Genomic DNA, 17,701 nt, shown 5'->3' with positions numbered 1-17,701 from the left:
CCCATCTCATTATAGCTGTCCGCCTCATATTGCAAGGATGAGAATATATATACAGGGCACATTAAATGATAGATAATAACAGTTTAAAGCTGAATTACCACCTTTAATCTGAGATCAAAGACATTTAAATACCTGAACAGAGAGGAGTGCTGTAAGCCTGGATTCCAGTTCCCTCTGAACTCCATCTAAATACTAATAAAACTATTGGTGTAGGGATTATTTGACCTCATTAAATATATTTTGCCATTATCATGACACAAACTTGGAATCCAAAGAGATGTTGTGAATGGTTTGAAAGTCTATCATGGAAGTTTAGAATCATCTTGGACTCTCTCTCTCCTATCCTGTAGATCCAATCCATCAGTAAATCCCCTCCCCTTTATTTTTAGAATATACTGATTCTTCTCTCCAATCGCACTGCTACCACCGTGGTCCCAGCCACCATCAGTTCTTACCTGGATTACTCCCAACACCTTCCTGTCTGGTCTTACTTCTCCTCTTGCCTCTGGTGTATATTCTCAATACAGTAATTACAGTAACCCTTCTAAAGAAGGCAGATCACACCATTAATTCTCAGAAACAGGATCTTTCCCTTCTTTATTTTTCCTTCTTTAGTTACCACCATTGGATACACTTGTTTATGATAATGTATAACACTCTATCCAACCCTCTCTTCACCAGTTATGCGAATCATAAAGGAGTGTGGGCTTTGCTTTGCTCACTGGTATATCCCAGTGCTTAGAACAGTCAGTGGCACATGGTAAGTACTCAACAAATACTGTGTGAGGGAATGCATGAAAGAAAAATAAATTAATGATGTAATGAAGATAAGCATCTTTGTCAATGTCAGAAACATATTTACTTTTGTTTTTTTAATCACTTACTTTTGATAATACATATAATTTTCTGTAATACCATCTAATTACCTCTCCTCTTTGTGTCTAAATTAAGTTCAAATTATGAAGTAATTAAAAATGATTTTTAATTGCTTAACAAGTAGAAATATAATCAGTGACAATTATTAAATAAAACATTGAACGACCCAATTATCTTTTTTTAATGGTCATGATTAAATATCCCTTTACTGTCATATAAAAAATTCATTTATTCTTTACCATACACACCACAAAAACTTCTTAACAGAACATCTGTGTGTGGCACCTCTGGCAGAGAGGTGTTGATTTCTCTTTCCCACATCTGCTTCAGCACTCTTCTTTCTGGATCATCCTTTGTGCTCCTCACTATTGAGCAGCTCCTGGAAAGCTCTTTAAGGTCCAGCTCATGACTACCTCCTAAAGCCTTGCTTGATGACTTTAACATACAAATGAAAAGTACAATGTGGTCATTTTGGAAAAATGGTAAATTCTCAACCTACATGTCTACTTAAAAAAAATAAAAGCAGGTAGGACAGAACTGACATCTTAAGAAATAAAAACACAAATTGTTTCCAATGTGGATTGGAAAGACTATAGTAAACAAAAACAAGCAGTAATTGTATTTTACACTAAAATATCTAGTTGCAAAGAAGAAAATTTTAGCGATGATTTTTTTTTTGTCTTAAAGAAAAAATTTATATTTATAGAAAATGTTAAGTTTTGTATGAATTACTACTCAAAATTTTTAGGAAAGACATTTCTGGTCATGAAGCATATACACACAGATACTGTGATAAGCCCTTCTTAGTCTTCTAATTATGTAATGTTTTTATTATTCCAATGGAGCCTAAACATTTAAAATTAATGGGTAATATGAATGTTGGAGACTGACAATTTAATGATTAATTAAAATGAAGACCTTACAATGAAATAAAATTTTAAAGGGTTAATTAAGGAAGATTACTCCTGAAGTAGACCTTTAACCTTATTTTTGAAGATTATGTTTACAAAATATATATAGAAAAAGACTAATATTATTAAAAATACATTTAATTCTATGCAAACATTTTGACATCATTCCCTTTAAATAGTAGATAATACAAGTCACATGATAGTCTAAGCAGGTAAAAGGAATGGAAGGTTTCTTTTTAATAATTTCAAAGAAATTAGGGTTTGTCTTTTTTTTTAAATTCTACAATGTACTGCCCCAGTTAAAGTAGGAATATACATCTGAGTGAAACCCACAAAGAACACTGCTGGTAAAAATTTTAATCTGTTTCCATGATCAGTTTTCATTACTCTCTTCTAATAATCATAAACAAAGATCTGAATGGTATTCTATACTAGTGCCACATAAGAAATGGAATTTACAGAAAAACTGATCTATGACAGCTTTATTTATATTCATTTTCACTCTAAAAAAATAAACTAGAATCATTGTACAGTACAAATAAAATTGAAGCACTAATGCTATTTGGGAAACATATAAACAATAGTCGAGGGCTTCTCTATTTTTTAATTCTTTTAACCTAAATATAAATTCAAAGTTGACTGGAAAACTGTGATAACTATATTAGAATACATGATTTATATTTGCATTAACATGTATTCTACTCCTCTGTACATTTTTGCAAAATAGCACAAAAATACAAAGCAAGTATCAGATGCAAAAGCAAAAAAAGCGTGTTTCCAAATACATTTGTACTAACAGATTTCTGGTCTCCTTTAGAAAACAAACTCAAGAATTCATTATTCTGAGTCTCTTCAAGGCCACTTGATGTTGTGTGGTAATATCTTTATAATTACATTTCCTCAAGACTTCTTCTAATAGCTTCTTCTAATTCCACATCTGCATTAAAAGACAGAATTTTAATATTTAGGGCAGAAAATAAATACATGCTTTATATAAATCTCATCAACTACACTTGGGATGATTTGACAGTTTCTTCATAAAATTTGAGTATTTCAAAACAATAAGAATGGATATAGTCTCAGGCTGAATTATAATAATATATGAGCTTAATAAGGAACTTGCAAGTTATTTCCATTTAGGGGACATGGAAAGTCAACAACCTTCTAGAATCACGTGAGGCAATGCATATAAGAGTTGATATAGGCAAAAACCACAAAACGCCAAAATCTCAAAGAGATTAAAAATTTAGTTTGCAGTGCCTGGGTGGCTCAGAGGTTAAGTGTCCAACTTCGGCTCAGGTCATGATCTCACACTTTGTGGGTCCGAGCCTCACAATGGGCTCTGTGCTGACAGCTCAGAGCCTGGAGCCTGCTTTTGGATTCTCTCTCTCTTTCTGCCTCTTGCCTGGCTTGTGCTCTCTCTCTCTCAAACATAAAACAAACATTTAAGGAAAAAAAAAAAAAAGCTACAGGCTAGTGTATAATGTGTGTTAAGTTAAAGCTAGATTCTAGGTCAGGGAGTTGCCCTAAGATGAATTCAAAGGGATGAGGAAATACAAAGAAAACCCAAGTTGCTTCTAGCAAAGAAAAACAAGGTGACAACACTTATAAAAAATATGAAAACTTATTATAAAGTTATAGTAATTAAGAGTGTGGCCCAGTTTCTAGAAGATAATTCAAGGGGACAGCGTCAAGACCTTAGTGTAGGGAAATATTTATTAAACAGAATTAAAAAAATATTATGGAAAACGGTAATTTGGAATGTATTAAAATTACTTTTATTCATTAAAAGACACCATTAAATGAGGAGCATGGGTGGCTAAATCAATTAAATGTCGACTCTTGATTTTGGCTCAGGTCATGATCTCATGGTTTGTGGGTTTGAGCCCCACGTCTGGCTCTGTGCTGACAGTATGGAGCCTGCTTGGGGTTCTCTCTCTCTCCCTCTCTCCCTCCCTCCCTCTCTCTCTCAAAATACATAAACATTAAAAAAAAAAAGACACAATTAAATGAGTAAAAAGGCAAGACATACAGTGGGAGAAAATATTTACAATACATGGAACTTGTACCCAGAAAAGTATTAAAAAATTTTCAACCCTGATCAATAAAATAATCCACAAGAAAACTGTTAAGAAATTTGAAAAAGCACAAAAGATTATGTCAAAATGGTCAATAACCTTACTCATCAGAAAAATGTAAATTAAAACTACCAAGAAATAACAGTATATATCCATCACTAGCTAAAATTAAAGAGATCAAATAATTTAAATGATTAGTGAAAATGTACATCAATGGGAACTCACATATGCAACACAGGACAAAAGAAAGTGGCACAACCACTTTGGAAAAACAATTTGGCATTACCTTCTGAAGGTGAACACAAGCAATCCCACTCCTAGGTATATATTCCCAGAAATGCACACATATGTGTATTAAAAGACATGTATGGGGGCGCCTGGGTGGCTCAGTCGGTTAAGCGTCCGACTTCGGCTCAGGTCACGATCTCGCGGTCCATGAGTTCGAGCCCCGCGTCGGGCTCTGTGCTGACTGCTCAGAGCCTGGAGCCTGTTTCAGATTGTGTCTCCCTCTCTCTCTGACCCTCCCCTGTTCATGCTCTGTGTCTCTCTGTCTCAAAAATAAATTAACGTTAAAAAAAAATTAAAAAAAATAAAAGACATGTATGAGAACATTCACAGTAGTATTACTTGCAACAGACAAAAAGTACAAAGCAAATGTCTATAAATAGGTGAATTGAGATATATATGTAAAATAGAATATTATTCAGATATTAGGAATGAACAAACAAAAGCTACATGCTAACACCTGGATTAATCTATAAAACAACTCGACTAGAAGACACCCAGACAAAGGAACACCTGGGTGGCTCAGTCGGTTTAGCTTCCAACTTCAGCTCAGGTCATGATTTCATGGTTCATGAGTTTGAGCCCCACATTGTGCTTGTTGCTGTCAGCACAGAATGAGCTTTGGCTCCTCTGTCCCCCTCTCTCTCCCCCTCCCCTCCCCTTGTGCACTCTCTCAAAAAAACAAAAAAAAAAAAAAAAAAAAGGCACCCAGACACAAAAGAATATATAGACTCTGCTTGTGCTGTCCAATATGATGGCCACTGACTCTATGTGGCTATTTATATTTAAATCAATTAAAATTAAATGAGATTTAAGATTCGGTTCCTCAGTTAAGCTACATTTCAAGTGCTTAATAGCCACACATGAATATTAGCAACCATATGGGTGCTGATATCAAGTATTTTCGTCACAGAAAATTATATTGGACAATGATGATCTGTATGATCCCCTTTAAATAAAGTTCAAAATCGAGCACTACTAAACTAGTATTTCAAGTCATGATAGTGGCCACTAACCTTTTTTGGGACGGAGTGCAGGAGAAGTAACTGGAAGAGAGAAATGAGGGGGACACTTCTAAGGTACTGGTTGTTGTTGAATTACGTTCCCCCCAAACATGTGTCCAAATCCCTAGTACCCAGGAATGTGACCTAATTTGAAAATAGGGTCTTTGCAGGTATAATCAATTTAAGATTAGGTCACTAGGGTGAGCCCTAATCCAACATGACTGGTGTCCTTATAAGAAAAAATACCATGTGAAGACAGACACGCAGGTAGAAGATGGCCACATGATGACAGAGGTAGAGACTGGAGTGATGTATTCATAAACCAAGGAGTGCCTATGATTGCCTATAACAACTAAAAGCTAGGAGAGGGACAATGGCCCTACAGACAACTTGACTTTAGTTTTCTAACCCCTAAAGCTGTGAGACAATAAATCTGTTGTTTTAAGTCATCTAGTTTGTAGTATGTAGTTATGGCAGCCCCAGGAAATTAACATGCTGGTGCTATTCCATTTTTTTAACCTGAGGGATGTAAGATCTTTTGTACAATTTTTGTGTTCGTTATACTATACGCATTTACACCCAGAGAACCAAACACTGGAGAATACCAGCATCTAAGTTGGGAGGAGAGGATCAGAATTGAAGGGTTTTAGAGTCCTTTTCTTGTTGCAGAGGCAGACAGCATGTAGGTATACTTTAGTTTTTAAATTACATGTAAAAATGTGGCAAAATGCCAATATAAGCACAAAAAAAATAGAAATAAGGTATATAACTTACAAACCAATTAAAAGAAAACAGAAAACTAAAAATATACAAAAACAATTAAATGGTTCCACTTCTAATAATAGTGGAGTAGCTTATGTTGGATTAGCCCTCTCGTAGATAACAATTATGAACTATTTTAAGGCACTGGAGAACAAAAAAATCAGGTAGAAACAGGACAGAAGCTGATCACTGAAAGAAGCAAACTGCACAGGGTTCAATTTTCAGCTTTATGGTTTTATTGCCTCAGGGTATTCCTCAGTCCTTGTAGAACAAGAATAAAACTTAACCCAGGAAGTGAAACTGTGTGGCTTAAGGCATCATAGACAGAGTTTGAATCATAGAAGCTAGAAGTGGAGCTGGGGAAAGGAAGTTTTGAAAAAAAAGGGTATTCCAGAAGAAACAAGAATCCAACAGAAGGAGGATCCTCGAAATCTACAAATTCTTAGTTGACTTCTAAACTTTGCATACAAAGGAGACGATCTAAGATTCTGAGTGAAAAAACAACAGTTCGGAAGTAAAAGAAGTAAGCAACTTTAGCTACTGCCTGCTGGTGGAAGAGGCAGAGGTTGGAGATTAGGTCTACTCAGGTAACTACCTTCAAAAGAAAAAAAAAAAAAACAAAAACAAAATCCAAAGAATCTGCAATGTACATCCACAATATCCCTATACTCAAAAATCACTTGATTTGCAAGGGGAAAAAGAAATGTAACCCAACAGTCAAGAAAAATAGCCAATTGAAACTAATCCCCAAGATAAACTGAGCTTGTTGGAATTAGGAGAAAAGAATTTTAGAAATTTGTATTTTCAAGGACTTAAAGGATGAATGCATAGAAAATCTCAACAGAGAAATGAGATCTATGTAAAATCAAAAAACTAGGAACACCTGGGTGGCTCAGCTGTTGAGCGTTCTGACTCCTGATTTTTGGTTCAGGTCATGATCCCAGGATCATGGGATGGAGCCCCACATCAGGCTCTGCGTTGAGCATGGAGCCTGCTTGGATTCTCTCTCCCAATCTCTCTCTCTCTCTCTCTGCCCTCCGTCCCCACCTCTCAAAAAAAATTAACACTTAAAAAAAAAAAGTTCATTCCTTGAAAAAGATCAAATAAATCGATAATTTCAAGTTAGACTGATCAGGAAAGACAGGAAACAAAAATTACCAATATCAGTAACAAATGAGGAAATATCACCACAGATCCCATAGAAATAAAAAGTACATTTGGTATATTTGACAATTTAGGTAAAATGGACAAATTTCTTGAAAAACACAATTCTCTAAAAACTGACACAAAATTAAACAAAATCTGAACACCTATATATATAAAGAAAATAAATCTATTATCAAAAAAACTTCCCAGGAAGAAAACTCCAGCCTAGATAGTTTTACCAGTGAATTCTCTAAAACATTTAAAGAAGAAATAAAATCAGTCTTGGAGTGAATTCAAACAAAATGGTGGAGTAAGCAGCTGCAAAACACCCATCCTTCCACAGAAACACTGAAACACACACAGAAACCATCAGAAACAACTTTGTCCCAAGTCTGAAAAAACATTTAAAGGTTCACAGCAACTAAGCAAACATTAAATCAAGAAATAGACAACATAAAAACAGTAGGAAAGGGGCGCCTGGGTGGCGCAGTCGGTTAAGCGTCCGACTTCAGCCAGGTCACGATCTCGCGGTCCGTGAGTTCGAGCCCCGCGTCGGGCTCTGGGCTGATGGCTCGGAGCCTGGAGCCTGCTTCCGATTCTGTGTCTCCCTCTCTCTCTGCCCCTCCCCCGTTCATGCTCTGTCTCTCTCTGTCCCAAAAATAAATAAACGTTGAAAAAAAAAAAACAGTAGGAAAGGGGCACCTGGCTGGCTCAGTTGGTTAAGTTATTCTTGATTTTGGCCCAGATCATGATCTCACAGTCCTGGGATTGAGCCCCAAGTCAGACTCTGAGTTGACAGCATGGAACCTGCTTGGGATTCTGTCTCCCCCACTTTCTCTCTGCCTCTCCTGCCCATGCACATATGCTCTCTCTCAAAATAAGTAATAAATAAACTTAAAAAAGAACCAGGAGGAAAGCCTAGTGGTATTTTTACTTGCCCTTTCTTCACCACCTCCTTGACTTGGCAGGAGTCTTGAAAACAACAGAGAATGTTCCTGGTATGGGACTCTGGTCCCTAGTTCCAGATGGAGTACAGTAGAAATTACAAATTACTGTGTTTGTTTGTTTTAGTCTGTCCTGGGGGCTACAAAAAGGATGGATAACAAGGCATATGTCTTCTGTTTGCCTTGCTCAGAACCCATTTAGGAACAAAAAGCAGTGGGCATTGCTCAAAACATTTTAAGGTGAATAAAAAAAAAAAAAACAAAAAAACACAACAAAACATAGCCTGGAGCAAAAGATTATAGTTGAGACATACAAAAGACTGCCTAATAAACACCTAGAAGGAAAACTCCCAGAAACTTTCTTCGGAAATTAGGGCATTCAAAGCACCTGCACATGCCCTAGGACAGGATGCACGCTAAGAAAATACCTGAAAGACCCTAAGCTTTCACCACTGGCTGATTTGTAGGCCCAGTGCAAGCCTGGCTAAATGCTGAAGAGCTTCAGCACAGAGCCAAACTGCAACACTAAGAAAAGGTTGTTTTGTTTTGTTTTGAGCTTCTGGTAATCAAGGCAGTTCCTGGTAAAACACTAGCTGAACACAAGCTAAAAGAACAGAGATTCAGGAGTGCCTGGTTGGCTCAGTTGGAAGAGCATGTGAGTTCGAGCCCCATGTTGTGTGTGGATACTATTAAAAAAAAAAAAATTAAAAAAATAGAGACTTAGATACTTTGAGGACCAGACATGTATTTTTTGCAAAAATACAGTTGATCTTGGAACACACAAGTTTGAACTGTGTGGGTCCACTTTTATATGGATTTGATAAATACAATACAGTACAGTACTATATAAAGTATTTTCTCTTCCTTATGGTTTTCTTCATTTTTTTTCTGTAGATTATTTAAGAAAATAGTATATAACACATATAACATACAAAATATGTGTTAATCGACAGTTTATGTTATTGGCGAGGCTTCCAGTCAACAGCGGGCTATTAGCAGTTAAGTTTTTGGGAATATAAATTTCTGATTGCGTGTTGGGTGGTGTCAGTGCCCCAACCCATTGGGTTTAAGGGTCAACTGTAGTTTGGAAAAGCAACCAACCAAACAGACAATTACAACCTTTAATAATAACAGCAAACTGTGGGGAAGAGATATAATCTGATTTCCAGAGGTACTGTAGTATTTGCATACCCAGTTTTCAACAACAACAAAAACAAAGAATACAAAGAAACAGAAATGTATGACCCATTTGAAGGGAAAAAAAAAAATGAATTAAACTGTCCCTGAGAAAGCCTAGATATTGGACTTCCTGGACAAGGACTTTATATCAATTGTCTTAAATAAGTTCTAAGAGCTAAAGTATATTATGGACAAAGAACTAAAGGAAACCAGGAAAGCAATGTATGAACAAAATGAACTTATCAATGAAGAGATGGAAAGTATGAGAAGCCAGCAAATAGAACTTCTGGAGCTGAAAAGTACAACTGAAATGAAAAATTCATTATAAAAGTTTAACAAATTAAGCAAACAGAAAAAAAAAGAATCAGCAAACTTGAGGATAGGGCAATTTATCCAGTTTGAAGATCAGAAAGAAAAATGGAGAAAAGCAAGCAGAGGCTAAGAGACCAGTGGAGTACCATCAAATGCAGTAAGGCAGGCATTATGGGAGCCCCAGAAGGAGAAAGGGGCAGAAAGAATATTTGAAGAAATAATGGCAAACAAATAGCCCAAATTTGATGAAAGATATGAACCTATGCATCCAAGAAGCTCAACAAACTCCAGGAAGAAACTGAAAGAGATCCACATTGAGACACATTATAATCAAACTGTCAAAAGGCAAAAACAACAAAAGCAGCAAGAGAGAAGCAATTCATCATGTATAAGAAATTCTCAATAATAAAATTAATAGCCTAATTTTCATCAAACCATGGAGGCCAGAAGGCAGTGAGATAACATATTTAAAGTGCTGGAAAAAAGACCTATAAACCAAGAATTCTATATCCAGCAAAACTAGTCTTCAAGAATGGAGGAGAAATGAAGACTTTCCCATATAAACAGAAGGTAAGGGAGTTTGTTACTAGCAGACCTGCCTTACAAGAAATGCTAAAGGGAATCCATTTGGTTGAAATGAAAGAACATTAAACAATAACGGAAAGCTATATGAAGAAATAAAGAGAACTTGTGGGAAGTAGGTCTTTGCCTTAATTTCATTCTCTTTGAAAAAGAGGTAATTACTGCAGAATAGGCAAGAACTCAGTAATAGGAGTTAGGATACTTATATATGAATCATGCCCCATCATTTTGAGACTGAGAATCTGGAGGCAAATTACTTAATGTTTAGAAGACTACATTTTTATGTAAAATGAAGAGAATATTCTGACTCTCACAGAGCTGTTGAGATTAGTGTTTTCTTAAACATTAACTGAATTAAAAAATAAACATATTCTTCTCTCTTATTCTGTATTTGTTCATTCAACTAGCCACAATGTTTTACTACTTATAATATTAATTATATGATGACTGCTATTAATTGAGAGCTGAGTTTTTAACCAAGGCAGTCTGAATCCAAAGTCTGCACTCTATACCACCATACTATGTGGTCCCTACTTCCCCTGTCTGGTATACAAAATAGATTACAGAAGATATTTATGATTGGCATGGGTAGTCAGAGTCTGATACTGGTCTATAGAGAACAGCAGCAAAGAATGAGACAAATCATCATGGGGGTACATAGTGTGGGTAAGGAAACTACCATTCCTCAAGGCAAAAAGTCACAAGATTTATCCTGCCTTTTACCACTATTTGTCAGGCAGTTACAATGTTGTGCCGGAAAGAAAAAGAATGAAAAGAGGCTTGAGAAGTTATTTAACCTTTTTTTTAAGTTTTGCTAATAAGTCTGCACTAAAATACCACTTTGCTTCCATGGTGCAGGGTCAATAAATCACCCACTCTTCTCTCACCCAAATGGCCTTTATCTTTTTTTTTTAATTAAAAAAATTTTTTTGAGACATGGGGAGGGGAAGAGAGAGAGGGGCACAGAGGACCCAAAGCGGGCTCTGTGCTGACAATAGCGAGCCCAATGAGGGGCTGGAACTCACGAACCTCGAGATCATGACCTGAGCCGAAGTCAGATGCTCAATCGAGTCACCCAGGCACCCCCAAATGGCCTTAATCTTAATTTCCCTTACTTAGCTTTAGAGAGATGGGTCCTGCTAGCTCTAACATATTCTGAGTTTGTTATAAGTATATTCTTCAACAGGCAATCATTTTAGTGCCAAACACCAGGAGCTAGGTGCTATTGAAAAAAAAGACAAAACAACAACAAAACACATGATCCTACTTCTCAAGGGGATAATACACAAGCAGATAAATATGTTTGGTATGGTACAGAGGAAGGCTAGAGAAGGCAGCAGTTAGCTCTCTCTAAAAAGGGTAACTCTAAAAGTAATAACCAAACAACAATGCCTACAAAATGTCAAGCTCTACGGTTCAACCTAAGAGATGATATTTGAGCTAGTTCTTGTTGGGGTGAAAGGGGAAAAAAGAAGAGTATCAGAGGAAACTGCAGAGGAGACCAAATTCCTTAACTTAACATGGAACACTGTGGGCTGTCAAACTTATTTATATAAAGCATCAGAAAAAAAAAACAAAAACCACACGCCACATAACATTTTGATTTTTCTTAGAATTAGAGCATTACATTCTTACCTCATATGACAAGTAGTTTAAAGTATCTTTTCCTGAATTCTTTAATAGCAATCTTTTTGCCAAACTGAAGAATCACAAAAATGTAAAAACTCTCCAAATCATAAAACAGCCAGAGGTAACAAAATGTTAGAAACTCTGGTACACATTGCATTATACATATCTCAGATTCCTGGGTCAGCTAGGAACCATAAAAACTGTGAAAGCTCCTCAAGGGTGGTTATTTTAAAAGTTATAATTTTGTGTGGCATTTCCATGGGATTAAGTCATGAGTGGAAATAAAGGCTGCCAAGTCTGAATACTTAGATGCTCAGTGGTGTTTATCTTTTAGTGGTCTTGATAAACAACTTAGGTGGCAGGTTTTTTGTTTTATTTTTTGTTTTTGTTTTTAACTCACAAAAGTTCTTTCATTTGTTTAACTCATTATTACGTGGCTGCTAAGCAGTGAGCTAGACCTTGAAAACCATGTTGGGAAAACAAGATGGTCAAAAAACTTGCTTCCATTTAGGTTGCAGATTTTACTGCCAACTTTATTTAACCACTGACTTTTGGTTATAAGACTAGAGTTTTGATGATCAAGTCCACTGCCAGACTCAAATTCCTAAACTCCTAATAGCACAGAGTATGCTCTTTAAAAAAAAAAAAATTTTTTTTTTAATGCTTATTTGAGAGAGAGAGCGAGCGCGCGCGCACGGCGCGAGCGCATGAGTGGGGGAGGGGCAGATGAGAGAGGGAGAGACAGAATCTGAAACAGGCTCCAGGCTCTGAGCTATCAGCACAGAGCCCCACGTGGGGCTTGAACTCACAGACCGAGAGATCATGACCTGAGCAAAGTTGGAGGCTCAACCGACGAGCACCAAGGAGCCCCCAGGGTATGCTCTTAAACAATTGCATTATGTGAGAGATCAAGCAAATACACAGAAACTAAATCAGCTGGGCTATTCTCTGCTTGTTTAGCCACATTTTCCTCCATACATTCTAGTCTCCACATTCCCATCTCAAATCTCCAACAACAAATCCTTTTATTGGAATATATTAAGACTTCTGTTGTCCTTTAAGGTTAAAGATGTCATTGAAATACTTAAACTTCTTCAGTGAAGCTTAAACCATTTTCTAAAATCACTGTTTTGTTTTTCCCTATGGTTATATTAAAAAACACAGTCCGTTATGGAAAAACCAAAATAAAAGCATTATGACACAAACTAAATCGTGGTACAGCCAGGAAAACTATTCGATGTTGAATAAAAAGTCCTCTTTAACCTATGGAAGAAAACAGTTTTTTCCTTTAAGAAGAGGGAAGACTTAATTTATAGAAACAGCCCATTAAAATCAGATAGAAGTGCTTGTTTTCATAGTTCCACATTTAACTTGTAATATTCTTGTTTTTTTGACAGAGAGAGAGAGAAGGAGAGGAGAGAAATGTATGCACAAGGGGGAAAGTGCAGAAGAAAGAGAGGGGAAAGACGAGAATTCCAAGCAAGGCTCCGCACTAATGGAGGATTTGCGGGGCTTGATTCCCATGAATCGTGAGACCACGACCCTAGATGAAATCAAGAGTTGGATGCTTAACTGACTGAGCCACCCAGGTGCCCCTAACTTATAATATTCTTAATTCAATACTACTTAAAATAAAGAAAAATTAGGAAACCAAAATCTTCTCCTAGCCTAGGGTTAGAAAACTTTTTCTGCAAAGGGTCAGAAAATAATTATTTTAGGCTTTTGTCCTTAATTAAACTTCCATAAGAAAATGCAAACTCTCAAAAAAAAAAAAAAAAAAAAGAAATGCAAACTCTCCTTTAAACAAGGAAACAATATTTCTGAAACTCAGGGGTAGGAGGTTAATAGGAGGGAAGTAGGAGTGGATGAGTGGTAAGAAGGGGAGCAATTAAAAAATACAGATACAGTGAAGTAGGAAAAGGATTAACTCCATTAGGTTACCTTCTGTGGATGTGAATTCTTCTTCTACTGAAGTATTTTTTATACCCAGGTTATCATCACTATCACATTCTGTAAGGCAGAATAAATACAAATATATTTCTGAAACAGTTATTGTGCCATCATTTATGTAGTCTCAAACAATATTATTTTCAATCACTTCTACCATAGCAAAGCTTACCAATTACAATTCATTATTATTATACCACTTTTCCTATAGGTTTCTTTTTTAAAAATGCTTACCAAATACTACTTAAATAAATCAAGGGGGAAAAAAGGCCAATGAAATTAATTCAATTTCAGCTCTATATTCAAATTATTTGAAAAATTTATTTTAGCACAACTGTTAATGAATCTAAATTCTATTATTAAAAAAACCTAGAAATTAAGAAAGCTAGTATGCTTGTTTAAATCTAGCAAATAAACTCCCCAAGTTTAAGTTACATGAATCATCTTAAAATTTCTAAAATGATGAGATAAAGTTCTTCTATATTTTGACTATCATGCATCCATTGCCATAGAGACCACAGGCTTAAATTAGCAATACTTCTTCATGGCACAAACTCACTTACCTGATGTCTTATATACTTTCATAATGAAAAACCTAAGTCTATATAAAAATGATATGACTGATCAGGTATTGCAAAAGTCACTTAAAATTTGAACCAGTGAGCAAAGACTTGATTTATCACTTTAACTACATTTAAATCAATATATACATCATAGTGACTGAATCAGAAATTAAATACCTGAATATAAGTCATATGGACATATTTGCTTTTGTGGAAAATAGGTAAAAACTTAAATATACATTTAAAAATTTAAGATTTTTAGTATTTATAAATAAAAATCACTATATTTCACTTATATTTCTTTGTTGCAGAAATTTGTTGTAAGCCATCTTTTGCCATTCCAGCAAAAATACTAATGCTGTTTTTATAATCTGTTATGTACACTTACAAACTCAAATATTTCAAGCTATGTTTTAGGGAAATAAAACTTTACATTTACAATCTGAAGAACAACAAATTAAGCCTTAAGACATTAGGAACAATGAGAAAGTACCCAAGGTTTCTGTTATTTCAATTCAAAAGCAATGCCAGTCAAAAGCAGAATGTTTTAACTGGACTAAACAATTCATCATTGCATACAAGGCTTAGGCAAAAGTGTAGGTTTGAATCACAAGGATTAGCATGACACTAGGTTGCAAAAATTAAAAAGGTTTTTCTTTGCCTCAGTCAGGCCCCACCTGTAGAACAGAGAAAATCATGAATATTCTTTCCTGTTTTCATTGACTTACAAAGAATTAATTGTATCACATAGATTTTTAGGATGGTGTCCTAACCAACAACCTGTAGATAGTCTCAGTAACAGGCTGAAGAAACAACTGGAAGACTTTTAGAATTAAGTTCAACAATTATTTTATATAATGACTACTGGATACAGCATGATGCTACTTCTGTCAGCCACATTTTCATGACATGGGTGAACTTTTATGTTTCATACTTAAGATGGCTTTAAAAATTTGTGTAATTGGGGGGGCGCCCTGGGTGGCCCAGTCAACGTCCAACTCTTGATTTGCTCAGGTCACGATCTCATGGTTCCTGAGTTTGAGCCCTGCATCGGACTTTGTGCTGACAGTGTGGAGCCTGCTTGGGATTCTGTCTGCCTCTCTCCCTGTCCCTCCCCGACTTGGTCTCTGTATATTTCTCAAAATAAATAAAAACTTAAAAATTTTGTGTAATTGGTATGATTCCATAGATACCAATGATACTTAATGCTTCCTTCCATCCATTCATTCCAAAATGATGACATACACCAAACAGATATGACAAAGTCCTAGGCCCTATGGTACTCAGATTCAACAAAAATTATCTTGAAGCATAGTAAAATCTGCTTTCAGACTGAATTAATTCATAATATCAAGTTCAACCTTGAAAAAATATTCTAGGGAAGTTAATACTTTACATAAAACTCAAAGAAGATGTTTAATTACTAAAGAACTATAAACAACTGAACATACAAAACTATGTTTTTAAAAAGAAAATTTTACATAAATCAATATTCTTCAACTAAACTACAAGATACACCTAAGTTCTGTTATATAATTAGATCTCTAAGAGCCCATAGAATTCTTTTTTTTTTTTTAATTATTTAAAGTTTAGTTATTTAGAGAGAGAAAGAGCAAGTGGCAAGGGAGGGGGCGGGGCAGAGAGAGAGGGAGAAAGAGAATCCCAAATGGGGAGATCATGACCCAAGCCGAAATCGAGTTGGAGGCTTCACCCACTGAGCCACCCAGGCACCTCCAGAACTTTTTATATAAGCAATTGCCACCAATGGAGAAAGAAAAAAGAAAGAAAGGAAGAAAGAAAGAAAGAGAAAGAAAGAGAGAGAGAGAAAGAAAGAAAGAGAAAGAAAGAAAGAAAGAAAGAAAGAAAGAAAGAAAGAAAGAGAAAGAAGGAAAGAAAGAGAAAGAAAGAAAGAAAGAAAAGGTAATGTAGAAATTCAGCCATTATAAAGTATGGCTAAGATAGGGGTTTGTTTGTTTTTATGAAAGATATTAGGGAACTCACAGTGCTGATCACTTTCCTTGGCTGTGTTTGATATATAATCAGCAATACCAAAACTCACAATCAAATCTTTTAATTTTCTGTCCACCCCCATACATCTTCCTAAATGTTATTTTTGTTAAACTCTCATATTTGGTATCTTTATATAAACTCTGCAATTGTGTTGTCAACACTACAGCAAAACGTCTTTATCTTTTTCAAGGAGATGGTTAGAGTCAATAATTCGCACTGGATTCTCTACATCATAAAATCAGATATTTGTATCAGTAAAAGGCTCAGCCTTACCAGGAGATACTGATAAAGAGAAAAATACTTGCTGTGTGGCCACAGGTAGCTTATTTTAACCTTTCTGGACCTCCACGAAATGGGATGATCTTAACACATCCTACCTCACAGTGTTGAAAAGGTAATGAAATAACATGTGGAAGTTGTTCTTTTAACATGTTTAAACATATTCAACCACTACAAATATAAAAAGCAGCCAGGAGAGTGGCTGGCACATTGTAGGCCCTCAATAAAGATTAGTTCCTTTTCTCTCCTTAAAAACATTTAAGTGACAAGTTATATCTGCATCTTCGGAATATGAGTCGAGTTAGAATGAACATATATTTGTGAATAAAATGTAAAAAAAAAAAAAAAAAAGGTCTAGAGGAAGAGAAAGTATACCTGGCTCCTCTGATTAGGATTACTAGAAAGGATCCATGTTTCTTGGCAAGTTTTTTTTTCATTTTATTTTTTAAGTATGCTTCACACCCAGCATGGAATCAATGCAGGGCTTGAGCTCACGACCCTGAGATCAAGACCTGAGTAGAGATCAAGAGTTGGACACTTAGGGGCACCTGGGGTGCTCACTCTTGATTCCAGTCAGTGGACTGACTCTTGATTTCAGCTCATGTCATGATCTCATGGTTCCTGAGATTAAGCCCAGCATTGATTGGGCTCTGTGCCGAGAGCATGGAGCCTGCTTGGGATTCTCTCTTCCCCTCTCTCTGCCTCTCCACTGATGATTTCTCTCTCAAAATAAATAAACATTAAAAACTAAAAGTGCCAGATGCTTAAATAATTGAGCCACCCAGGCATCCCCTGTAAAGTTTTAAATGAGTGAGAACAACTGGGGCGCCTGGGTGGCTCAGTTGGTTGAGCGTCCAACTTTGGCTCAGGTCATGATCTCGTGGTTGTGGGTTCAAGTCCCATGTCTGAGCTGTCAGCTCAGAGCCTGGAGCCTGCTTCAGATTCTGTGTCTCCCCCATCCTCTCTGCTCCTCCCTTGCTTGTGCTCTCTCAAAAATAAATTAATAAACATTTAAAAAAAGTGAGTACAATATAAAATAGAACTAATGAAGGATAAGAGGGCCAAAGGTGTCAAATTAATAGATGTTTTAAAATAGCTCTACAGAGATTTATATATTTATCATAGCTGTAATCAAAATGTAGGTGATTGAATCCTGAGGCTTAGAAGGAGAGAGAATTTAATTTACAGGGCAAA

At 35.9% G+C, this 17,701-nt stretch overlaps 1 protein-coding gene across 4 annotated transcripts in view; it reads right to left on the bottom strand.

Moving 5' to 3' along the window:
- Positions 1-582: 582 nt before the first annotated feature.
- ZNF451 (zinc finger protein 451) overlaps positions 583-17,701 on the bottom strand; it is an 89,155-nt gene continuing 72,036 nt past the window's right edge. For all 4 annotated transcript variants that reach the window (XM_030315757.1, XM_030315758.1, XM_030315759.1 and 1 more), the window contains 2 exons: positions 13,650-13,718; positions 583-2,724 (listed from right to left, as the gene is read on the bottom strand). In XM_030315757.1, coding sequence (XP_030171617.1) covers positions 2,678-2,724; positions 13,650-13,718 — 116 coding nt within the window. In that variant the 3' untranslated portion in view covers positions 583-2,677. The remainder of the gene's footprint in view (positions 2,725-13,649; positions 13,719-17,701) is intronic.

The sequence above is a fragment of the Lynx canadensis genome, chromosome B2 (genome assembly GCF_007474595.2).
Source record: "Lynx canadensis isolate LIC74 chromosome B2, mLynCan4.pri.v2, whole genome shotgun sequence".
Classification (NCBI taxonomy): Eukaryota; Metazoa; Chordata; class Mammalia; order Carnivora; family Felidae; genus Lynx; species Lynx canadensis.
Note: the sequence above shows the minus strand (reverse complement) of the source record. Positions and strands in the feature narration are given on the sequence as shown.